Source organism: Trichoplusia ni, chromosome 8, assembly GCF_003590095.1.
Source record: "Trichoplusia ni isolate ovarian cell line Hi5 chromosome 8, tn1, whole genome shotgun sequence".
NCBI classification, from domain to species: domain Eukaryota; kingdom Metazoa; phylum Arthropoda; class Insecta; order Lepidoptera; family Noctuidae; genus Trichoplusia; species Trichoplusia ni.
The window spans coordinates 607,477-634,481 of NC_039485.1; the positions used below are offsets into that span (position 1 = coordinate 607,477).

General features: G+C 35.4%; 1 protein-coding gene across 1 annotated transcript; it reads left to right on the top strand.

Moving 5' to 3' along the window:
- The first annotated feature begins 1,243 nt into the window (after positions 1–1,243).
- On the top strand, positions 1,244–26,972 carry LOC113496413 (homeobox protein Hox-A1-like). The gene is made up of 2 exons (XM_026875607.1): positions 1,244–2,252; positions 25,193–26,972. The coding sequence occupies exons 1-2, from the start codon at positions 1,637–1,639 to the stop codon at positions 25,585–25,587; spliced, it is 1,011 nt and encodes a 336-aa protein (XP_026731408.1). The 5' UTR covers positions 1,244–1,636; the 3' UTR covers positions 25,588–26,972.
- The last annotated feature ends 33 nt before the right edge of the window (positions 26,973–27,005 follow it).

Sequence of the window (27,005 nt, forward strand, 5' to 3'; positions counted from 1 at the left end):
AGTAAGTACTAAATGTAGAGCCGTAACGTTACGTAAACTCATCAAAATAAGTCAACCACTAACCATAAGTTGACTCCAAAAACTACGATCCATTATACTTCCATGGGGCTACAGGTCCATTGAAGTGGAGGAACGCAGACCTAGACTTTTCAAGGAATACATTCTGTGTTTAGGAGTGCTCATGGGTCTCTCCGAATTTAAGACGACATGGCACCTCGAATTGAGTCGAACAGCATTCAATAATAAACAAGCTTACTAAACAATGAAGATTACTACTTTGATTAAAATAATTATGTAGGTAGTTTTATATACGTATAGGTGTGTGTGTCACTGAACTACTCCTAAACGTCTAGATCGAATTTAATGTTTTTTTCGAGTATACGTTTGGGCGACGCCTTAAATGGGTTGGATAAACAAATCAGCAAAGGTGGCAAAGCAAAGTTCGCCAGTTTAGCTAATTTTATAACAAAACTTCAGACGATATTAAGTAATAATCACACTATTGTAAAACTATCCCACACTGGACTAGACCCCAAGGGACTTAACTACCCTATTTTCCTTACATTTGATCCCTCGAGTAAAGTATGTACCTACTCGTTATGATGAAGGGTTCTGCACTCAGAATTATAATGAAACCTTCCCTAATATAACACAATTATTATAGCTACCGACTTAAATATGTGCTTTTGATTTAATATAAAAATCAAAAAATCATAAATGTTTCTCATAAAAATTCATATATTGTGGGTTTTGTATCAGTGACGTAAACTTCAACGACAAAAATTATCGCCATAACAATGCAATGGACGTAGCATAAAAAACCCGCAACAGTTTTCTTCACGGTTTGTAAAACCAGTAGGCGATACCTATTGATACATAAGCAGCTGCACAGCACATAGCCCCACAAAAAAATAGAACAAAACTGAACATTTTCCACCTTGAAATCGATTTACGTCACCGGGATAAATTAAAGCATTCCGAGTATAAACGCCGAGGACCATTCACAACGACACAAAGTAAATAAAAAAACGTCAGCCGCCCGCTCGCATCCAGCCTCCCAGATTCGCACTATTATCTCCGCGCCACCAATCCGAAACCGAGAACAAAATACAATGATCCTATTGGTCGGCAGTTGCAACACGCCCCACCCTTTCTGCAGACTCCTCCCCTCGCATAAAAAGTTTCCAGAATCAGCTCTACATGTCCACCTGACTCACAGTACGCAACTGACGTCGGAACTATTCATTAAAGAAATCATTCGCGCTGACTACAAATTCTTTCCATTAAATCAAAATTTTGGCTCTTATCAGTGTTGATATGATCAAAACTGTCTAAGATAACTCTGTCTTTATCGGGCACCGAGATTTTTAGCTTGATAGAGAGAGACGGTGAATCAAAGTTTTAGGTGTGGTTAAGAAAAATTATGCCGTCGTCCGTGCCGCGATCAGTGTTCGTCGGTTCACCTGACGTGCGGGCGTGCGATCGATAGGGCACGGCGCGGCACAACCCGTTTCAAACTCGAACGTTCAGAATATCGGGAGGCCAATAGTCGCCGTGCAAACTTTTCGACCGTATCGCTAAAGTGAGTGTGTGATGTAAGAAATTGTTGTCGAAAGACGCGGTGATCGTGACAAACATGATGACTATGGACGTCGGGATGTACAACAACCAGCAGAACGGGTACGGGGGCGCTGAGTATTATCAGCAGGGCGCGGGCTATCAGCCACCATACGAGGGCTACCACGAGGGCTACTACGAAGCTCCTTCCCATTACTATGAACCTATGTTACACGGACAGACGACGCACGAGCATCCTCCCACACCAGTCATTAGTACTGACACTGGTTTATGTTACACTAATTTAGACTACGGAGAACTGCAACCGAACTATCCTATTCATAGTTTGCCTCCTCACCCAGAGCCGTTTAAGCACAGAGAGGAAGTGCCTCGGCATGAGGAGATGGTAATGCACGAGCATAAATTAGACAATCACTACCTCGAGACGAAGTACAACATGCACTTTGTAGATGAGACGACGATGCAGTACAACCACGCGGGGTCGCCGCTCCCGTGCGCGGAGTTCGAGCACTACCAGCCGAAGGATGAGTTCGGTGGCTTGAGGGACGGCTTCCCGCGCGAGGAGTGCGTGGCGGCGCACGGGCACCTGCAGGGCCACCAGGCGCACGCGTCACACGCGACCGTGCCCACCTATAAGTGGATGCAGGTCAAGAGAAACGTGCCCAAACCTACCGGTGAGTAAAGTCTGCTTGTTTTCTTTTATTATTGAAGGCATTTACGGGAATTAAAATAAATCATGAAGTAATTTTTATTCTTAAACTAGTTTTTAATTCTCTTTTTACCATGCTTCATGGAATGCTGGATGCATTCAGATATAAAAAAGAAAATAAATACATTACATTTCCTTGACTTTCTGGAAGAAAAATATTTATTACAGAAGGTACAACTTACTGCTCTAATTAGTCATAATTTTATCCCACAAGTAAAATGTAGAGTTGAGAGATACTTAAAAAAAAACATCAAGATGGCAAGATACCTAAGAAAAAACTCAACAAACGCGTTTTACTACATATAACGCATTATTGAAAATTTTTAACTACAAACTTCAATATCGAAGTCCTTGAATCTAATTGATGTAAGGTATTTATTCAAATCATGTCACACCATTATTGAGTCGTCAGCAAACTGACTAGCTATACTGTAAGTGTCACTTAACCATTAAATAATTAAACAGTGTCAGTTTCATGTCATCCAATTAAAAGTTATGTAATTAGTGGAAATAGTTGACAAGTAAATAACATAACAAGTAAATGCGCCTAGCTAAATGATATACAAGGTCTTTAACAATTAGGAACTCACACGACACACTATCACTGAGGCTCAATTGTCAGTCCGTTTATCCATCCCTTCAGTGGTTAGGTTGTATCTCATGAACATCTTATAGCTAGATAGTTTGAATAGGGATGATGACTTTTTTTTCAGCGCCCGTCTTGTAGTTTATTGTATAATAATAATAAATCCTTGTATTAACCAGCCAACTTTACATATCATACGACCATTTCTTTTAAAATAATTTGTCATCCCGGTATCAAACTCTTTCTACCAACTTTTTAATACAGGCAGTTACGACATCTTTATGGGTATGGATCAGATGAAATACATAGATTAATAATTGATCTAAAGTTTAAATAGTGACTTTCACCAATATTCTTAATAAATACTCATTTAACAATTTTCCCGAATGGATTTTCTTTTACTGCACTGCCCGATACTCTAAAAAAGAAATGTATGTTATACGTTAATTTTTTAGTGTAAGATTTATACCAAACAGAAATTAAACAAGTTAAATCAGTTAAATCTAAATACCGTAGCTGAACACAAGCTTAACCGCTTTCAAAAGGATGATTACCGAGATCATTAGTCAACAGTAATCAAAACAAACTTGTAAAGACTTGAAACCCGTCAAATTCTGTATTCACATCGAGCAACAAGTTAGAAGCGACTCCTAAGTTACGGCAACACTCGTCCGTATTGTGACGTCTGGTGTCAGAGCTGTCATTCTGACGCAGTTCAAGGGTTGAACCTCGACCTGCGTCAGACTGACGCGCAGAGCAAATAATTTGACGTTTTTCGCTGTCAGAAGTTATAAAGCGAGATGGTGCTGTGAGGTAGAGTTCGTTATTCAAAGTATGGGGAATTGTAAACTATTGCTTGTTCACATTATTGATTGAAAAGAACAGAATTATCATCCAAAGACACCTTTTAAGCGACTTTAAACAGGAGGGGGTTCTAAATTCGACGGGTTTTTTTTTATGTCTGTTACCTCAGAATGGACTGAATAAATTCATAGCTGTAATTTGGTCCAATAAAAATTTCCTCAATTTAGCTCAGTAGCTTTTATTTAAAGTCGATTGAATGTTTTCGTTGTTAAGAAATATGACTAAATGGATATTTAGAACCTGACGCAATTAACCGAGGGATGACTATAGGTACATACATTGACATTACATTTTTATAACGTCAATTCTATGTACGTGAAAAATACTTAAATCTTAGTCGAAAGGTAAACGATTTAATACTCCTTAGATAACCTTTTTACGCTTTGATTTTCTTAAGCACGTGATTTATCCACAAGAAAAAAGAACTCTATTTCGGAGATAAGAAAAGAAATTTTCAATATCAAGTCCCATTCATCAAGTCAAATAAAAACCTACTTTGTTTCTAGAACATGTAAGAACATAATCAATTAGCAAAGCTCCTGTTTTAAGAGATGTAACGATAAGATGTCAGTTCATTGTACTTGGATATTAGAATATAATTAAAGTAGTTTTACCGTATTTTGCACACGCATTGTAACATGGTAATTAATTTCTATTGCTCGTATTTCTATTGTTTGTTAAAGAGATAATGTTCTGGAAAAAACGAATATTTTAGTGAGATTTTGATTTATATTTTTAAAGTTACAATTCCTTTTGTATTTAATTGAATTCTCATCCACTATAAAAGATTTGGCTCTATACATATTTGTCTAGTACTACACAAAGTTCACTACGTATCAGGTCGTAATACCATTGTAAATTATTTTACATAAGCACGTTGTTTTTTAAATACATTGTTTCTTCATATAAAAACCGGATTTGAACCTAGCCCAAGTTTATGAACGTAACACTTAATCTCTCGTTGCTTTCTACTTAATCTCAATCTTTATTTTTACTATTTTTTGTTATAGCGGGATAGAACTTATATCATTCGTGAAAATAAGTTATTTATAGCGATCACGGTTCTTGAGGCAAATGGAATAGGATTCAGTTTTAACTCTTTGGGTACGACACTCTAAAAAACGAAAACTCATATCTATCAAAGTATAGCAGATAGTAAATACAAACGTATTGTATGTGTATGTATCGAATTCAACAATTGTTTATTTCTTGTTAGCTCGTAATTGTTGTGAGAACAAAAAAAGTTATTTTCAAATCAGGTGCGGCAGACAGCATTTCATAGTTGGCGTGGGACAGGCATCAGATGGTGTGCACTGATAGCTGCGCGTGCGCCTTCCTGCCTTCCTAACGTCTTTATTCTAGCTAGAAAGTTATTTCCCGTCTTCTATATCACAAACTACTACTACAAAGTGCTGACTTATAGTCTACAACCATGTTTCATTAGCGTTTAAATAACCTATGTAACGTATTCATACTTAATTTACATCCAAACTTTCTTTAAATAAAAGACACCCGGTTTAAAATATTGAATCTTTGTGACGCTCGGGTTTTAACAAAAATACAATTTACATGCAACGCAAAAACTCAGGACAAGCATTTGTGGATGACACAAACGCCTGTCATTTAGGATTTCTGAGCCTTGACAAAACTCTATAACTCAAGTAAATAATACTCTCTCATAGTTTCTCGACAAATCTTTCATTATTAAGACTCCTTAACACTAGCCTCAAACGACGGTCGCTTGGTTAACGAGCCGTCTTTAATAACGTGTAACAATTGACAAGCAACAACGTGGTACAAGCCGCGTATTAGAGCCGCTTGCGTAGTTTTGGCGGTACACGCGAGTTCGTTTACATTTCACCTAATCCTCGTGTCGGCTATCTGTGTTTGTTTGTGTGGACACGCGACACGCACCGGTGCCGGACGCCGGCCGTACGATTCAGGGACGGGCCGCCATATCGGACGGCCGGTTTAGGCAAAAAGGCTTAATTATGAAACGGTTTAAGAGAGATTTTAATCAATGTAGAACTCTATTGTTTTGCAGTTGAAACTGATACCTATTATAAACCAGGACACTTGTAACGAATAGGGTTACTGATTACTCTTAAAAAACCAAAGGCCTGTATGGTAATTAGTACAGATGTAAAAAAAAGGTTTATTACTCTGATAAAATACATATTTTCAAATCATAAACCGAAACGATTTCTATTCGGCTACCAAAAAATACGTGTGATTTCTGAACATGAAATATTCTGGTTTTGTTAATGTGACATTATCAAATGCGACATCGTGTGAATATGAGGTTAAAACGAAACTTTACAAGGCGGCCTACTTAATATTGCCAACTTACTTACATATATTCGAAGCAAAAGTCGATATTTTATTAGATAGTTGAATCTAGAAGGTAGTGTGCGATTTTGAATGAAATATTAATATTTATTTATTTATCTCAATGTTATTTTTAAAGATTTATGTATTTGTAGAGTTTCTGAATATCAATTGGTACACAACAAGTCTGTAACATCACTTTGTAAAGTCAATCTCAATCAATTTATGTCTGCGAATACTCCTTTATGTGTAACTGTAACAACCGGCCTTAAATCAGCTTCGCTTTGAAATGCAGACTATATTTATTGGCAAGATATTATTCCAACAGTCCAAAGTCAAATTACGTTATATCCAGACAAGATCTTGTACAATGAAAACTGTAGAGTATCTTCTTTTATCCAAAATTTTCTTCTGCTTGCCTATTCAAATAATCGCAATTTCTCAATGTAAGAGTTATTTAATGGTACTTGCGAATCCTGTTATCTTTAATTAATATCACATTCCTAAAACTCACAAAACGTGTCTCACAAATATTTTGCATTAACTTCTTACACACACATCAGAACCTAGTGAGTATTTTAAATGAACATTAGGAACATGGTAACTAAATAAGCCTCAACAAGGAACATTTCTAATTTCTGTCCCATGAACAAGCAACATTAAAAATCAATTTATCCATTTCCTCCGAGTGACCCTCGCAGGCGAGTGGAGATCCTTAACTTTGTGTTACCAGCCGGTTAGTGAATGAAAAACTACTTAAGTATCAATAAATATATAGCGTGTGAATATAGCTGGGTTACGAAAAGGTAGAAAATATTTTCAATGTTTGAAGTCGTGTTGACTGGAAGGATGGTGTTAACATATAAATTTCGGTTTTCAAGTTTTGCTAATAATTTTTGCCTAAACAATATCCTCCACTCCTCTTTTTGCTTCGGGGTATCGTATTTCGATTTCAGGAAAATCCTCTCTTGAAGTTGGGTAGTTTTTATTTATTTGACGACCTCCGTAGTCGAGTGGCGTACGCACCGGTATCAAGGTATCGCTAGCTCTGAGGTCCCGGGTTCGATCCCCGGTCGGGTCAATGTAAAAATTGACATTTCTACATTGTCTCGGGTCTGGGTGTTTGTGGTGCCTTCGTTGTATCTGAATTCCATAACACAAGTGCTTTAGCAACTTACTTTGGGTTCAGAACAATGTATGTGATGTTGTCCGCATTTATTAAAAAAAAAAAAAAAAAATATACCCAACAACTGATTCAATAACACATAAGTGAATTATATTGAATTTTGCGATGGTAAAAACGATTTGTAAATAAGAAAATCACCACACACAAACGTGTTTTTAGTACAACTCTCTTTTACTAAAAGAAAAACTACATTTCAGACATACAATAAACCACGTTCCAAAATATTTGAGGTCCAAGCTACCCGATGTGTGGTCACGGACTCACGATGAGTTGGCAGTATAACGCGGTACCCAATATAGTAGAATTAACATTGTCGCGATGTCACATACTCGGTGATGAATTACACGTATTACACCGCAGTGATGTTATTAGGTGACGTGACTATCTGATTGTGATATGCCGCGTCTTCTGAACCAGCCGATAGCAACATCTCACACTATTTTTGGATTCCATTGAAGATTTTAATAAAAGTAATCTTATCTGTTTCAAAGTCGAAATTTAAATCGAAAATAACTATTTGTAATGTGGTTTATTTTTTTCTTTGAAATAATTGAATTTCAATTAATATTACAAGGGTTATAATTATAATATCACATAGTTCACCATAATTATTTATATCCTCCCGCACGCAAATGTAACTACACGGAGATGTAACTACACCACTTCAAAATATAAACACGCAAGTTATGAAAATATCAGTCTTCGTAAAATACTAAAAACAAACTATTACAAAAACATGCCAAAATTAGACCACACGTGAAGTCTGTCAAAGGCCAGAGTTAGATCTTATCTATTCCTTGCGGCACAATGCCAGATATCAAACCCCGCGGGATTACTAAAAACAACACTGCTCTACTGCCACAAAAACCTGCTATGCAATTTTAAACTCTAACTTAATGCTTCAAGGATTTAAGTTTACTGCGGGTTGCATGAGACCGCAATTTTTATGTTTGCGGTTCAAAGGATAGGTATCTCACATTGTCATTTTCTGCTTGCAAATTGAATGTCGCATGACGTTTGGATCTTCGAGATATTGGTTATTGACAACTAAATTTGGACTTTATTCTTCAATCCTTCGGTTTACTTTTCAATACAATCTCATTATAAAGGGTACAGTTTTTACTCGTGTTTTGAGGAATGCGTAAAGTAACATTGTTGTGATTGGCAAAACCATTGATATTCGTTCAAATCGCTTTAGAACGATGACGTAACAAAATTGGTCATTTGAATTGCGGCAAGCGATAGCATCTGAATGTTGTAAATCTCCACATACATAGGTATGTGTGTGCAAGAGTATGACACTACCCACTTCACATGAAAGCTTTTTAACAATATTAGTCATTATTGCCTTATTTGGCATTAAATTATAGAACCACTTTCACGGTAATAAATGCCATTTCTAAGGGTTGGTGCGATACACTTTTGGAGCACTCAAAATGACATTCAAATATTTTACCGTCAAGTCAATGAATAGTTGTAAGTTAGTCATAATAACACTACTCGGTAGCCTTCAGGTTGACGTCGGAACCATCAGATTGGTGGAGCAACGCCTCTGAAGGGGTTATTAGGAGTGGACTGGACTGGAAACGGTTCCAAGTGGCATATTAAACGCGGCTTGCAAGTCACCTGCATTAGGCGAGACATTCGCGTCGGCCGCAATTTATAAGCGATCAAGATTTTGTTTTTTGTCATTTGTCGCCTATTTATAATTCCTCATTTTTTTTCTTTGATCTATTACATGACAATGTGTTTTACTACGAATCATAGCTTTAAGAAATCGACTGATAGATACTATTTTTATACGGCAAATTTTAATTTGTGTATTTTGCCAGGGGTACCATAAAATAAAATTATGATTGGCGTACGAGATATTATGTAACAAAGAGATAAATTTCATAATTAGTATTTAAAGAGCAGTTTTCTTCCCACTTTGCTGATATGTCTTGTATTTTTTCTTACTGGATTAAGCTACTGATATTACATAAATCTATGTTGATTTGTAAAGCAATTGAGTTGATGCATTTTATCAGATACGGAACATTGTAAGTTCGAAGATTTGTAGAAACACAAAAATACGGGCATCCTTATCTCTGCCATGTCATATGAATATCTAAAAGAAACTTACTTCTAATGCTGACACTCATTTAAATGAAGCAAGTGATTTTTCAGTAAGCAGTGATTGCTACGATAAAGTCCGAAAATGTAGGTACCTACATACCTACTGATTGCTATTAGTCCATTCTATAATTTATTGATAATTTAAGCGAGTAAGAGTTGCTAGGAATACAACACAACTAATAAGTTATAACTAAATTACGTTAATGTATCAACGGCAACTCGTTGAAGTATCCATTGCCTATTGGTGCTTAGTACTATTCTATGCTATACTATTGGAACTAGATTACACTGGCCGTGGTCCCAAGTTGGCACTTATAGTGACATCTTGTTACCCCGCTATTCGCTACCTCTTCTTTCTTTAGCCAGTGAACAAAGTCGCTAGGCCCAGTAAACCGATTAGACCGGCGTCCACCGCGAGGGAGACTATCGTACAATCTTACACGCGACCTACTAGCTACCCCCCCCCTCCTCCCCGCCTCTTGCCCCGCTCACCCTGCGACCCCTAAGTCACGTGACGCACTTTCCAATAACCGTGCTTTGTACTGGTAATGACCCCGACACTACTAAAAAGGAAGAAAATTAAGTGAAATAATTTCATTGATATTTAATCAATGAAATTATTTCACTTAATTTTCTCATCAATTCCGATTTCGGATTTTGCCATTTCGGAATAATTTGAAATTAGAATTTGTAAGGTTGTTGTTGTAGTTCAGAATGAAAATATCTTCATTACACAGTTTAATTAATTTAAGATTATTTTTACAAAAACAAGTACCTTCAAACTTATTTTAATATTTTTCTCTCAGATTTGTATGGAGACTCCTTGATTGTTAAATTTTTTTAACAATCATTTATAAAAAAATTTAACAATCAAGGAGTCTCCATACAAATAAAGCAAGAAGAACTTAATGTAACGGGATACAAACTAGAAACAAGGAATTATCAGTATACTAATAGAGAAGGCCACTTTCGAAATATTAATGAATTTCTAAAGCATTTTAACCCACATGCTTAACGAATAGATGCGAGATATGGGCGCATTCCTCCGAGATACGGAACCCATTGTCTTTGCCTGGCTACGTAGATACAGACGGACGGACGGACAGATTAGCGTGCGTGGGACGGACGCGGCTATATTAATATTTTTTTGAATAAATTATTTCTCTTTTTTAGGATTCCTTGGATATTTCTTTGAGGGTAAAGTGGGACACAAAAGTCTACATCTGTTGTATTCAAAGGATACAAAAGATGTAAATATTGCGGAGAACACTAGAAAGTAATCTTAAGTCCATTTCAGTGCTCAAAAATTGCATTTTTGTAATTTCTTATTTATTTATATTATCCTATTCTTTCCAAAAATTTACGGTACAATCTGGTGGTCTGAATTTAATATTGTAGGTATTCTGCATATTCATGAAATTATTGCGGTTTGTCTATATAAACGTTACGGGACCATACATAGAACTAACATCTCCATTTGATCGACAAATTTGTAGGCGAGCGTTCAAATATTAGTTTATCGGCTTATTGAATTATAGAGGATTACTTGTTTAATATGTACGCTGATGGTTATACCGAGCATTATAATTAGTTCATTGTTTTAAACGATATGACCTCCCAGTTTTATCCAGTGAAAAATGTATTAGGATGTCATTTTTAAGTCTTGGGTTGAATAGTCCGAAGAAAAAATGATCTCTCGTATACAAATTCAGCCAATTAATTTTCAATAGTATTACTAGAATTGAGTGGCTTAGTGGTTAGAAATCTGTTTGTGTGCATTCAGAAAACATTAATAAAAATATGATAACATTAACTTGGTCAGGAATATATCTGGCAGTCTGAAATGATTTGCTTTGATTTGAACGTTAACATTTCGTCGTCATAATTAACTAATCTTCCTCAACAGCAATAAAACCATTTCATTTATACAAAATTCATATACTCCAAGATACTCTATTTCCTATCAGCCCAGATGTTCCCCAAATTATACAGCTGTGTCCAGCCCGGAGTGAGTGAACGGTCACTTCACTATATGTTCCCGTTATCATATCACCTTATCTCAAGCACCGACGGAGGGGCAATCATTTGCTTTACTATTAAAATCCTTGTAGGAACTGGTACTATGATAACTATGTCTCTGAATAGGAATTTGAATTCAAGAAAAAGTATTAGAACAAGAAGGAAACCATTTTCGTCGGTAAGGACTGTTTTAAAATGGAAAGTTTGTATGTTTCTAAACACTAGCTTCATTCACAAACCAATTGATATACTGGATATATTGCGGTATATTTAGATAACGTTTAGTCATTTACTTCAATTGAAACTACATTTTATTGGTAAACGTACAAACAACAATCATTCATGAGCTGACGCCGGCCGCGACCTAACCGTTAGGTCCGAAACTAGTCGGGCGATCTTTGAGTAGGTACCTTTATTAAATTAAGTATTAACGAATCCGCCTTACTAAAAAAATTAAAATCTTCTAACCTGTCTTCTTTCTAGTATTATAGTTTTAGAAATGTTGTATTATCTTTAATTTCAATTTTAAGCATTAAATTTTAAGAAAGAAGTTTTAAAGACAATTAAAACAATATCAGCAATTGCGTAAGCCTTTGCAAAATCACAACCTGCCATGTGTTTTAAAAAGGTTTGTTCAAAGTTCAGGGTGTGACAATCCTGAATGGTATGAATAAGCAATTCATGCTGATTTTATCATTTTTATCAGCAGATTGTGTGCAGCTGCTTTGTTTTCGTCGATGATAAACTTCTGCCTGTATCACGATTCCTTGATAAATAACTATTGCTGTTTTAGAAGTGAGATGCCGCTACGCGAAATGTAGCGCTTCATCTCCTTTCCACACAAGCTAGGGCAGCTTCTAGTGTTTGAGACACAAGGTTTAATGAATGACGATTCTTATACCACTTGTTCGTGATATGAATCAACAGTTGACAATTTTAACGGTTTATATCGATACTTTAAATTTCATCAGTATTGCGTTACCCGCTGCGCGGCAAACTCTCTTTGGTCAACTTACTTTATTCTGTCTCTTACCAGTCGTACCCATCCAAGTTGAATTCGAAACTCAATTTTACTGAAAACCATCTATCATATAACAGATTTGACATAAAATGCAATCATTCTTTCATTTTTATCAAAATATTTTTAAGGCCAAATCGGGATTAACCATAAGATATCAACCAGATTTGAAACAGACGCTTAAATCGCTTGATACATTATCAAAGTCACTGGTATATAATCTTAAAATTGACTATTTTATATTTCCATTCAACAATAGTGACGGAGCTATATCGAGTGTCTTGGAAGCAAACAAATCAATCGATTAAGTAGTAGTCACAATCGATCATGGTACGTCCTTATCGTATGTAACAGGTGATAGTTGCAGGAGTATGTAAACTGTTAGCTGCTTCTGTAAACAGTGGCTTTTAATTGGCAAAAGTTTTTAAGCCAATTAAAATTTCTTCAAAATTATTATATATGCGGTCGGTTGGCTTTTGAGGCAACCTCCATTATACATTCGGTTTTAAACCCAACCCAACAAACTGATGTACCTACATCATCATCATGAATTTTAGATAATCTTGCAGCAAAAACAACCGTTTTATTTAACATATCTATTAAGAGCCACACAGCGCACTCCATTCAATATAACCATGCTATACAAAACAAGATAAACAAACAAAGTAACGGCAACCTTATTTCCCTAACAATGCTACCGAACAATGAAGTCGTCAAGCCGCCATCTTGGATGCACCAAGTCGATCGATTAAGCTTCGCCCTCAATCGATCATGCGGACATACTATCGAGACTATCACGTGTTGGTATTCAGTAATTTATTATATTTGGAGAGAGCTTCCGGAGCCGGACGTTTTACTCTGTCAACACTCAATAAATCAATTAGAATAAAGTTTACATCTCATTGGGGTATGTCGTGACTCGTGTTATCAATTGGTAAATAGTTGCTGTTTGTATTCATACTTTTTGCTACCTTAATATATAGTCAATAAAACATAAACTGATTCTAGAAAAGTCCGTTTTTTTTAATGCCGTGAATGCCTGATGTTGTTTTTGGACTAATTTAAGCTATAAATGAGCACTTAGGATGATATTGCTGAAATCTAATTTGAACACGTGTATTTAACGAAGTGTTTTTTTAACCGTTAAAAGTATTTCATGTTATTTTCTGATTTCAACCTAAAAAGTACCTAGTGATCATCTACTGATGCTTATTTAATATTTCCGTGTAACCTAGGAAAGGGTTCACGAACTCGCTCGCAATTTACAATCTAATCTTTGTCAATAAATATCCGAACGCACGATCGCTTATCAGTCAAGATTTGCTAGTCAAACAGACATCGAGATTTGATCAAAATATTATTTACAAGACATTCGCACAGCACCAGACTTTGTGGGGTTTTAAATAAAATAAATTACAAAATTTAAAATTCATGCGTTGTTAGGCCAACATTTGATAAGGCATAAATTGCACAAAAATGAATCGTAAAAAAGTCTAAGAAAGGTCGTTTAACAATCAGAAATAAATAAGTAGTCCAAACAGGCTGAAAAATAAATTAGAAATCAAATTGAGTTTCTCTTAGATAATAATTAATTTTAGTGCCTTGTCAGCATGATGTTAACAAAATGGAGACCTCATTAAAACAGCTGTGGTCTTATGGAAAGTTTCAAATGTATTCATTAATTCGCAAAATACCTAACCTGCTGTTGTTTATTGATTAGTATCTAGATAACAAAACCCGTGTGATAATCCGTAATCTTGTGACGTCAAACGAAGTAATTCGCGCCACTTGCCGATAGGCTTAACTTAGGTTTCTGTATTAATAAATTCTTTACATGTAACTTAATAATGTAGTTAGCTACTCTTTTTAGAATAAAATCTGTACTACACCATAACATGGATAAGACCATGGTCCTCTAACTGACGGCACACTTTATTCAATTTCACCTGGACCGTGAAAGAAACCAAGACCGAATTTCTTTTAGAATAATTTATAACCGAACTTAGCATTTAGAAAATATTAACTGTAGATTTATTGTGGGTCGTCGGCTCTTATAACCTAAACCGATAGTTACAGGAACTATCAATCGCGATAGTTTTTGCACCAGCATTACGAAGAGGTTAAAGATGTTATGTGTGGTACCTGCGGACCACAAAATTATTTTTCCACAATTAAACACTGAAACTTCGCTCCCGTCTCACAGTAGTAAGTGTGGAGACCTCCTAACTTACACGACTGGGCATTACATGCAGTCCCCTTGCATAATTTTAATCATAAGAGATTCTGACTTGAGTACAGCCTCTCTGTTTCTAATTTACAACGCCATCGATCATGTTATCTTTATAATTTGTTGGTATCATCTCATCTAGTGTCCGAGATAACGCGTTTTTCTCGTCTTCGCGATAAAAGAAAACGTTTGGGAGTAAACTGTTGTTGACACACGCGTATGTTACGCACTAAGTTATCTAGGCAAGGTCAATTACGTATTCAGTACGACGCAGTTTCGAGTCTTGAGGAGGTCTAGCAGGGGCATTTAGATAGAGTTTCAAGCTTCCGCGCATAGGACAAGCATTTGTGTCCACGAATACTTGTTGTGAGTCAGGGCGTCTTCGTGCATGAGACATGAATGTTTATGAAACCTCCCGCGGCACAAGGATTAAATTCCTCAATGCGGGATAGTATTTTTTTAACATTCAATATCTATACCCAAAAGTAAAGTTCTACTGCTTATGAAAAATAAAAATTTTTCATTATAAATCTTTACATACTAAAGAAAGAATTCATAAAAATAAAGGGTTTTTTTTTTAATCATTACAATATTAAAATAATCTAGTACTTGCAACTGCTACGAACGACTACGCCAGGGCACGCTACGGTTGTTATTAATGAATTCATCACTGGAGTTTGATACCTATTTTTTGATATATATTTAAGTATTTATTAAATCAACCAACTTAGAGTAGAGTAGATAAAACGGATTGAAATATAGTATTGTATTGAAACACATTTGTTATTTATCTTACAAAATTATTTTCGCAATGTCAGCCGTGTTTGCTTGTCTTGAAATATTATAAGTTAAAACACATCTTGTGCATTTTATCAGTTAAGATAGGCTGATTTACACTCTTATATAATTTTCACACATAACATTGGTATGACGTCATTTAACATCAATAAAAACTGTCATCAGGTTTAAGTAAGTACAGTGTTTTGCAAAGCAACGAAAAAATACTTTTATTTTAGCAGCGAAATTGTAGTTAACTATTCTCCGTCGCCAATTTTCTTTTTGTATGCAGTAAGTAAGTAATGTCATCCCACGCACGAATAAAACATGCATTGTCTATAGTACTACCTACGAGTATAGCATTCTTATTGATAAGAAGAAAAAAGTGACGCCTCGGTGCAGAATACAGGCACGTGTATTGTATGTCCAGAGTCTTATAATACTTCTACAAGCATGAAGATAGTAGTAAGACTCAGACTTTGAAGATAATATTCCTAAAATTGACACCTATTTATCTTTAACACGAAAACGTAGTAAAGACAATCGACAGTCAATGCCAAGAACCCCCTTTTCTGAGAAGTGAAACCAAGGAATACCACGATATATTATTGTTCAATCATTAAACACGATACAATCAATACATTTCCACCGTATCGCTCGCGAACAGAAAATATCCGATAACTTTCAACACTCGAAGGCCAGATAGATATCAACAGACAAAATATGTTTTAAACGGATTTACTAAAAATCTAGAAATCAAATCTTTTTAACGCGATAACACAGTATAAATGTCTCGCTTTCGATAAATCGACTGTTGTGAGTAGATAGCGGATATCTGATACACTTTATGTGTAATCGTATTTAAATATGTAAAGCGCTGTATCAACAATATGACTTGGAAACAAACTAAAACTTAACCTAAAACATTAATTAAACTTTTCTGTTGCTTTTTTTCTATTTTAATATATAATACCACAAATTAAACGGTGCTACCTGATAACGCTAATCCAGTGTGCTTAGTTTAATTTATTTTGTTGGTCATTCCAAGAATGGTGTTATATGATAAGCAAAGATACTAAGTTATAAAATCAATCCTAAATATCAATAACAAATTTAAATGGGTTTTCCCACTCTAGAGATAAAAAAATATTTCATTGTAAGATAAATATGTCATGCAAAAAATCTATGACAAATACTTTATATATGGACTGGATTATATACATTTATTAATATAAGTTGTTTAGACTCTGAGTTAAAAAAAACTGATTTACAATATAAAAAAATATATATTTCTACAATATTCAAACTTGTACAGCTAATGTCACAAAGATACCAAAAAGTAAAGATACACCCGTGCTCCGAAATCACTCTTCAGTTACATTAGTAAATATGGTATTTGTGTACAAACAATTATTAAAAAAAAACTTAATTAGAAAAAAAAAACAAAAATAGCAATAAATATTTCAAAAAGAAAACGATCAGATGCGAGTCTAGTTAAAACACAAAAGTTGTGAATAAAACTTAAAAATGAATTAAGGGACAACAGAATTAAATAATTAGAACCATTGACATATTATTTTTGAATATATCAATGATTAGAACACTATTAATTTTATACGAATCGCAACTACATAGTTCAGTGTAGCTAGACAAGTAACTGCAAGTACCTTCATACCGAGACATAGTTTTGTTTACAATCAATGGATTATCACTGTCAATGCTAGCACGAGGCTGTGAAGACAGGTTTAGTTGTTATCATGCGATAGCGCAGATTTGTGATACAATAATCTAAAGCATGAACGACGTTAAGTTGATGTAGCTTAAGCAGTAATGTTTATCTAATGTAGATGTATTTAAGGTATCTAGTTTAGTCAGACAATTGGAAAGGACAGATATGAGTGTGGTAAGTATTGGACAGATAATACCCGGACGTTAGGTATTTAGTTCGTGAACGCTCTGAAAAGAGTTTTTAATAAAATTGATAGATTCAAAAAATCTTAAAACCCACATTTTTTAATTTTTATCAAAATCGGTCCAGTCATTTTTAAAGTTGTAAGTTGCAGTTTCATTGGGTTTGAAGCCACCCTGAAAATGTTAGTTTGCTAGCTCTTCGAGAAGTGCCTCAAAATTGAGTGACAAAAATCCAACCGGAACGACAAACAAAACAACAAGAAAAGTGCATTTGTAGACTTCACTTATGATTAACTAAACACAGCAAAGTATAAATCAATTAAGATGAAGAGTTAGCTGCAAACCTCTGCTTGGCCCGTTACAGAGACACCTTTCATTCTGCTTCGGGGTCCAAAACGAATATTTTATCACTCAATACCGTTAAATATTCAAACAGCAAAAAATATCTTGTACTCATCTAACGAACTTCCGGATGTCCTTTCAAGGAAAAAAAGAATAAAAAAAGGTAAAAATAAAAGTGGCTAGGGTACAAGCAACACATCCCGGGGGAGGCGATCAATCGTGCGGAGTGACGCGAGTCCTCCCCGGACCCCAGGGCTGGGGGGGGGGCTTATCTGGCTATAAGTAGTATTTATTTAGCAAATATCCAACTTAGTGCTGGCATAAGAAGGAAAATACGCTGGACGCTCGGAAACGGCCAGTATAATTTGTTTCAATAGGTGTGCTATTTATTGTAATAAATGTTGTAACAGCTACTTTGTTATAAATTTACAGGTAAAAATAATTGATATATCCGCATTTTCATTAATAAAAAATTGGTTTGTTTTAATCTTTTAATTAATCGAAACAATGATCATAGGGTCAGCATTTCTTTTTCAATTGCTGGCTGTTAAATTCTACCGGATAACAAATCATCCGGTTATTTACAATTGAAAGTATCTCATATTAACATTATATGTGAGGATTGCTTTTACTAGTACTATATTAAAATAAATAAATTTCGAACAAAACCTTTGTTTCAATAAAACTTTTCTTAACCGACGATTTGCGCATTCCAGCAAGTATGTAGACCTCTTTCAATGTAGACAACTCTTAAATTTCTTTTTCAAAACACATAACTACCAGCGAAATACATGTTTGTTATTAAATTAAAATAATGTCACAGAAGTATATATCTCACGATACTGCACTGTTGCAACTGCACTAGACACTTTATCGACTAAAATGTCTTAAGTTTATAACCATTTTAATATCATATATGAAGGTTAATTTCATCAAAAGCAAAATCCCGTTAGTAAAAAATGAAGCCCCTAATTCATTAAAACGTCAACGGTATCTAAAGCCTGTGGTCCCACAACCGGAACCTTTGCCGAGCGCGTTGATGTCTAAAATTGCGACGGTCTTACGCAAATTTGCTGAACAAATATCACCGGGGACTCGCCCTTCCAAGGGAGATACAACCCTCGGATTTATCTGTAATGCATTTGAGTGGATGCGTTGAAGAGATCAATGTAGTTGTTATAATTTATAACGCTTGGGTTCGTTTCTTTTGTTAAAGACTATTTGTCTATTAATCTGCTTCATGTTTTGATAAGTTATGGCTTGTATATTTTATGAGAGTTCTGACTTGTTCAATATTTTTTCTTTGGCATACAAGTAGCTACATATCGTATGTCGATTGGAAAACCCTAGTAGCTTGGTACTTTTTTGTAGCCAAGCCCATCATACTTATGTAAAATCCAGGCTGATAATGATGTACATTTCAATCATAATATAATGTGGAAGAGCTTATGAACCTCAAGGAATTGAGAATCATTTTTGCTTAACATAGCTTTTAAACGTTTCTCAAAGCTCATCCTTCTAGAAAAAAGGTGTTTGTCTAACGTGTCACCTACACACCTATATTATTATTAAGATTTCAACCCACATCCGAGTCTCGATCCGCAAGCCTCCGCGCCTCACATCTCTATACCTACATAATTTCCAAATCTCCCGCTAAGCCAAACAATTATTCGTTCAGACCCTCATGGAACGTTAATAATTCCGTACTAGTAACGTGCATTATGGCGCGCGACAGCCCTATGAGCGATCACCTCCTGCCCGCTACCGGAGGAAAAAAATGCCATAATACGTGGTAGAAATGCCTACATGTTTGGTTGACGGCTTGCTTGAATAATTTTGGTTGAAGAGGTTTTTTGCAACTCTTGCCATTTGATATTTTATCATGGTTATTTTTGTTATCAATTAAGTATACCATCGGTAATGATAATAGTTAGGTATAAGCTCTCGTAAACTTTCGCCTATGCTATAAAACAGGTCGACATCACGTTAAACCACGGCGACAATTAGGTTTGTCGAATGCGCGTGCTCCACTCGATTTCGACATTTACCGTGTAAATCGAAAACGTTAGTGTCTTATCATTTTATGGCACAATTGTCAATTAAAGCACCTTTCCATCATTCGTACGACAGGCGATTGCCAAGTGCGCCATAAACCTCGTGCAGCGAGCGTTTTTAATAAAACCACAACTATAACAAGATAAGGTTGCCCCAAAACTGAACAACAGAACAAATATTGTAACGCCAATACACTTGATCCTTGTAATCCTTTGGCTCCCGTTATGTTCTCTTATCTTAGTACATACGTTTGGGGACGAGTTTTTTAATAAAATACGCGAGATTTTTATCGGTTTTGTTCAAATTATATGGGCGATTTTGATAATCTCTAATTATTTTTTGTGTTGCTTACTTTGTTTTTCGATAGCGTTATCATATTACTTAGTTACTACTTCAGTAACTAATTTACGTTTATCAATATGGAATCAAGAAAATTCCATTTTATTCTTGTTGATGACAATGCCAATTGTTAAATGTCCTTATCTTGACTAAGTATGAACAAAATGTCAACAGTAGCTTTATATACTTAGTGGTAGATTTTCTTGTAACAAAGTAACGTATGTACTTGACAAACAGGTACAAAAAGTTAGTGGGTGGAGAAGTATTTTTTGAAACGTACTTCATCAGTTTTAACTGATGTAAAATTATAAACTCACCACAATATCTAACCACCGTAACGGAAGTGCAATACATCATGCCATCCACCAGACGTATCACAAAATGTGATCATAATAATTCCAACGAATCCTTCGTTACTGCCTTATTTATATTCCCTCACCTACTTTAATATGTATGATTTAATTAACCACTCGCATCTCCTGTCAACTCTCCACGACGAATTGAAATGTCAGCTGCGTATTTTTTTCTCTGTAATACACACCCATTTTTCGGTAAAGAATTTAAGCAAACATGGCCGTGTAAAAGTAACAAAAAAAGTTTATTCGTGAACGCATCTGCCGCATTGTCCAATTTTCGACCAATAGCGTCGCATCCCGCTCCCCTAGCTGCCAGTTGACTGTCAATTGTTTGAAATTCGAATGTTATTTTTTCTCGTGGTAGGGCGTTGACGCGGCGGTACACTGCCAGTCGTGTAGTACAATTGAATTGATTGAATTACGGTTAATTTGGGCCGCGGCGTATCGTAATGGATTGCCACCCGCATTGTGTCCGGTAAATAAAGGATATGTTACATATTCCACAATTATATTTGATGTTCGCCACACAGCTACACTCCAACTTCTAATGTAACATTGTATTTTTCAAGCAAGTTTGTTATCTTTCTAATCTAGAAACTAAATTAATTAGAAAATGTACACTTTGATATTGATATCGACATTGAGAAACTTACACGTGATAATAGATAATAGAATTTTATTTTCCTTACCTTAATGAAAAGAAATAGTATTACTACCTTACCTTATTTTATTTTATAACTAGGAATAATATGAAAGTAAACAGTTCAAAAGCAAAATATGGATTTATATTTATATAGACTAGACAAAGACACAAAGACCAAGTAGGTAACAAAAAATTAGTCAGTTATAAAAATTTAATAGTAATGCGATTAATAGTTGAATAGTTCGGCGTTTCACATAAGACGGAGAGGACCAAACCTGAATTTCGCGTGAATATTTTGAACCAAATTCAATTAGCCGAAAATTGCTTAAATATTATTTTTACAGACACCAATTTTGATTTCGGCTTGAAAAAGAAGAAAACACATCGACCTAGCGCCCGGAGTTAGCGCACCCCAAGTCAGATTTATTATGGATCGAGCTCAGACGAACACTCATAAAATTCGAATTATTACCATGATTTTTACAAAACCGTCCGTTTTACGCATTTTACGTCTCAATATCTATTAAATGCTCGGCTTTTTTAATTTTATACGAATAATTTGTTCACTGCCCTATTAAAATGTGTTCAATAATCTTGAATAGGTACCTATAGATAACTGGGTTTACCTATATTTTCATGACGCTGATGATATTATTTTTTGTCAGCTCGTGTAGGTATTCATCCAATAACCGAATTAAATTCACATTGCAGATCATTGTGTAATTTCAAATAAGACCAACCAGTTGAAATCATCCAATAATATGAAATCTACATTCTACCCTATTGCGCTAACCCGATTCTCAGTCGACAAAAAAACGCAAACACAGCATAATCGTACGCAAGCACGGCCGAGCAAACATTTGCTTGCGATCGCGTAATGGATTAGCGCTGTCGCATCGCCCGGTATACTATTACAGAGGCCGCTGGACAAACAACCACTGTCGGCAGCGGCGGTGCCTTTGTGCCCGCTCCACCTTAACAAGTGGGCGGCTTTATGTTGCCTAGCTTTTACAATTTAGAAGGAAAGTTGAGAAAGTCTTTTCACGGACCTTTTGAGGAGTTGAAGTTCAAACACACGCAGTGTCAAATGTCAGCTTAAAAGATTTGTAAATAGGATACTTTTGTCGGTTGTTAAAGCATTTCAAAAAAGTTCATCTTTTCGGATGGCTTAATAACTTATCATCCAAAATATACAAAAATATGTCTGACAAACAAATGTAGACTCCAAGCATTTGTACCTGATACGTGGCATCCTCTCCGCAAGTATTTCTTATCAATTTTAAAACAGTACTGAAAATTTAAGCTGGGGACCTATGCTTGTTTTGGACTTAAATTCTTAGGTAGCAACATATACTTTAGGTTCACATTTAAGGTTCATATTCAACACAAGTCCATCAGTTCATCATCTTCCTGTGTCCTTCGTTCGTCTACAATCAAGCGTAAAAATATAAATGAACAGCCAATACTTGTACAATGTACATAGACAATGTAGAGCTGCGCCTGTCAGACCGCCTCGCTGTCAATATTGTCGTGAGATGCGTTCACGCATCTTCTCGTAGTATTCATTTTTATATACGGTACGGGAATTAAATAGACATAGCATAAAAATAACATTGCATTCTCAACTCTCCGAACATTATCATCGAAAGTTACCATAATTAGGATCAATTAATTTTAAACGTAGAGCGTACTTACCTCTAAATTGGTTAGGAAATACTTCTCAACAGCTAAAAACATTTCTTAATCCTTAGAATCTATGATGTGAACCGCCGAACACTGTCATCTAAGTTTACAAGCACTTAACTTACTTAATTACGAAGACCGTGGTACAGCGGAAACACTCGCATCTCTCCAGCTTGCTAGCGGTCCCAGTTGCGCAAACATACAGACAGACAAACACCCGGCCCTATTTGATCTGCCAACGGGTTGCCGGTTTGACTGGGGAGCGGAATAACTACTTATGTAGTAAATGTACTCGTACGAATGTTTCGGAGATCAATATTTTCATGTCAAAGAGAATGCACGCAGACTCTGTCAGTCGTATACATTACTTTACAGAAAACGAAATATTGAATTACTACCGCACTGATTTCTAGGCAGTTATATCCGGCAAATATATTAATTTCTCCCCTTCCGATACTGCTAATAAAGTAACAAGTGTCGAAAGGATTATCTGGACAAATGGACAGGAGGACGGACAGAAAGGGTATTAACAGATATCGCGTCATTAGTCGTACACCGGCTGCGAGCGATGCTTTTATTTGTTATCATTGTATTATTTAGTCATTAATCTTATATTCCAAAACCAAATCTCATAAAATGCTATACTTTTCAATAAACTGTATAATAATTCTTTAGTAAGTGTATAATCTCTTGCAGAACCAAGTGTTTGTTATTTTAAACATCAATATTTATAAATATTTAATCAAGATTTCAGTACTTATGCCTACTTACGTATTTACCAACACAGTAGAGCATTTGCTAACCTAAATATATTTTTAAACCTTCCACATCTTTGAGTATAATTAGATCACAAATATTACCCAATTAATTAGCTTCAAGCAACACGACAGCCGTACGAGGCAAGGTCAATTCTGTAGAATCAAAACATTAAAAACAAACCGATGAAATACCTCAATCAATATTTGTTTATTTTTTAATTCAAACAAGGCGTAGCTTCGATTCTGAATTAATGTTAGATCAGAGCAGACTCGAGCTCTATCCACGTCAAAGAACAAACTTGTATTACAAACAATAGTATTATGACCATAATAACCGTACTGAATGTGTTTACATAAGAACAATGTCCGTCAAAATCCGAGGTTTACCGTGAAACGAGTACGGGCCACTCTTGCGCAGCGGGGCGTCGTCTTTAGGCTAATATTGAAATATCTTTTATCTCACTTCTTTTTTCTTCGGATGAATTAGAAAAAAGTGACACCTGTCATAAATGGACCCGATAGGCTCCCACGAACTTTCTTTAGTGCGTTTTAAAAAGATTATCCTTAGCAATGAGACGTTTTGCTAAACAAACCTGCGTCACTTCTACAAATAACAAAACCTGTGGATTTCAATGGTCCGGAAAAGGAAGAATAGCAATGTTTACTAAAAATAGATACTTGTTTAATAACAACCAAAATATAATGCATTGTAAGAATGACTTTTGTTCGGAATACTCGTGCTTGCCAAAATGTCACGAAAATCATTTTACGACGAAACGTAGACTTTTTTAGTGGTTTCTTAGGTTTACGCGAATGTTAGACATTGAAATGAAACTACTTTTACGGATTTTATCGCGGTTTAATTTTAGATTTTAGTTCCCGACGTTTCGAAACCTTTGCAGGTATCATGGTCACGGGCAGACTGAGATGGTGTTCGTCTTGACAGAAGATGTTGCTCGTTCTACCTTCATATTTTAATTAATTATTTGTGGTCCGACCTACGCAGTATGAGCTCACTGTGTCTTGATGTCTTGCAGCGCTGCTCTTGGGTTTGGCCTTGAGTTTATTTATTATTGGATCCCAAGTAGGTGATATCTTCCAGCCATCTTCTCTATTGAAATTAGGGTGTTTTTTAATCTCAATAGCCTCGCGAAACATCCTAGGTAGGAATTTGGATTCTTTAGCGAGGATCTGTGGTTGGTCAAATCTAATATAATGGCTGGAACCTTCAGCATGTTCGGCGACTGCAGACTTCGTTGAGCGGCGGTGTTTGACGTCAGCTATGTGTTCTTTAACTAAGGCCAAACCCAAGAGCAGCGCTGCAAGACATCAAGACACAGTGAGCTCATACTGCGTAGGTCGGACCACAAATAATTAATTAAAATATGAAGGTAGAACGAGCAACATCTTCTGTCAAGACGAACACCATCTCAGTCTGCCCGTGACCATGATACCTGCAAAGGTTTCGAAACGTCGGGAACTAAAATCTAAAATTAAACCGCGATAAAATCCGTAAAAGTAGTTTCATTTCAATGTAGACTTTTTTATTGTAGAGTTCTTAAGTGATAGTTAAACATCTAGATACGTACCTACTATAAGCTACATTATTCGAACCGATTGATATTTTCTGAAAACCATACAGATTTTTCAATACTACATTGAAAGCCGTTTTAACGCTTTTTTGTTTTGTTGCAGCTCCAAAACTCATGATTCCGCCAGCCGAATTCGTCAGCCAAGGAGGCATCGGGAGTCCACAAGAAGGACTCCGAACACCGACAGGCAGTCAGATGCTGGCCAACCCTCTACTGAACCTGAACAACACTGGACGAACCAACTTCACTAACAAACAACTCACGGAACTGGAGAAAGAATTCCATTTCAACAAATATTTAACAAGAGCTAGGAGAATAGAAATAGCCTCCGCCTTGCAGCTCAATGAGACCCAAGTCAAGATATGGTTTCAGAATCGGCGCATGAAGCAGAAGAAGAGGATTAAAGAGGGGCTTATAGTAGCGCCCGAGGTGACCCCCACGTCGACCTCCCAGGCAAGCGTGATCGGCTCCAGCGAGAACAGCCGCGAGTCCAGTTAAATCGATTACTTTCAGAGACAAATTAATCGAGTGAACTATTGGTTTTTATTTACGTGATTTTTAGTGTTTATGCGTTATGTACCTACATCATTAACCCAAACTTCTTCATTTAAGTAGTTTCGTTCGTTGATTTGGTTTATCCATGAAGTTAGAAAATTGTACATGCAACATTTATCCTGATGTAATGATATTCTAAGTAGAGCCAGAATCAAATATGGTGTCTTTTAGGTAAATTTGTTGGGTTATAGACATTATAAAATGAAAATCATTGTGATTATCTGTATACCTACATAATGACTAAAGCCATCATAGAAAGAAAAACGTTTTGTTTCGATAAACGAAGATTTGTGTACTTTTTAGGCAACAACAAGTAAAAAATACACAATAACCAAAATTCTACCGTAAACCTCTCTAGAAGCTTTTATCATAGAATGACATTTCAAGCACTAGAGATGCGAATACGACGATAAATAAAAATATCATTACCCTACATACTTTATAATTATAACTCTAAGACGTGTACAGAATAGGAATAATTAATTAATTGGTGCAGTAGAAATTTAACCTATGTATGTAAGTGCGACCTACGAAGCAAGATTACAACAACAATTAATCAACGTTTAATATTTATAACTTTATTTCTTTTTTCATTAAATTGTCCAATTTGTGTATTGGTATAATTATGTATTTAATAAAGGCTCAATTAACCTGATTAGTGTACCTAAAACAAGGATGTGTCAACATAATGAATTTTCTTAGATTTAATGAAACTGTAAATTTGAATTCGTTAACGAAATAGAAGCTAAATGTAAGAACAATCGCTGTTTCTTCTAAGATGCTTTTAGATTTTATCGTATAAATAATATTTCATAGCGATATTGTAATGTAGGATTTGTTTTTTTTTTATTTCTTTAATACCCTTATAATTAAACCAAAGCGTTTTTATTTATTAATCAGAGGTAACACATCACTGAATGAATGCTTTGTGAACCTTATTTTCAGTTACTGTTTTTTTCTACATACCTGCAAAGTTTTGCCTTGAAGTTAAAGAAATTTTATTAAAAAAAAAGCAATTGACAGACGTCATTCATCTACAAATTGTACACAAATCTAAAATGTGTACGTTTTCAGCTTAATCTATTTTCAAAGCCTGTTTTCTTCTTACTCTTATATTATTTAAACAAATGATTTATTGTTAGTATCTATCTATTTAATTAAAACATAAGTTTTTCATAGCGTTGGCGATACTAGTCTTAATTTTGTAATTACATTGTGTACAAATCGGATATTGTATATAATAGTCGTGTGTTAGGTCATTTGTGTGTAAATTATGTATTAAGATAGCGACTACTACTTTATCATTAAATTAATTGTACCTATTTTCATTGTTGAAGTTTTATTATACATTCTTATGCCAC

Excerpts from the sequence above, each read along its gene's own strand:
- LOC113496413 (XM_026875607.1), top strand. The coding sequence starts at position 1,637 with ATGATGACTATGGACGTCGGGATGTACAACAACCAGCAGAACGGGTAC. Across the intron at positions 2,253-25,192 it reads AAACGTGCCCAAACCTACCG|CTCCAAAACTCATGATTCCG; the intron begins GTGAGTAAAGTC and ends GTTTTGTTGCAG.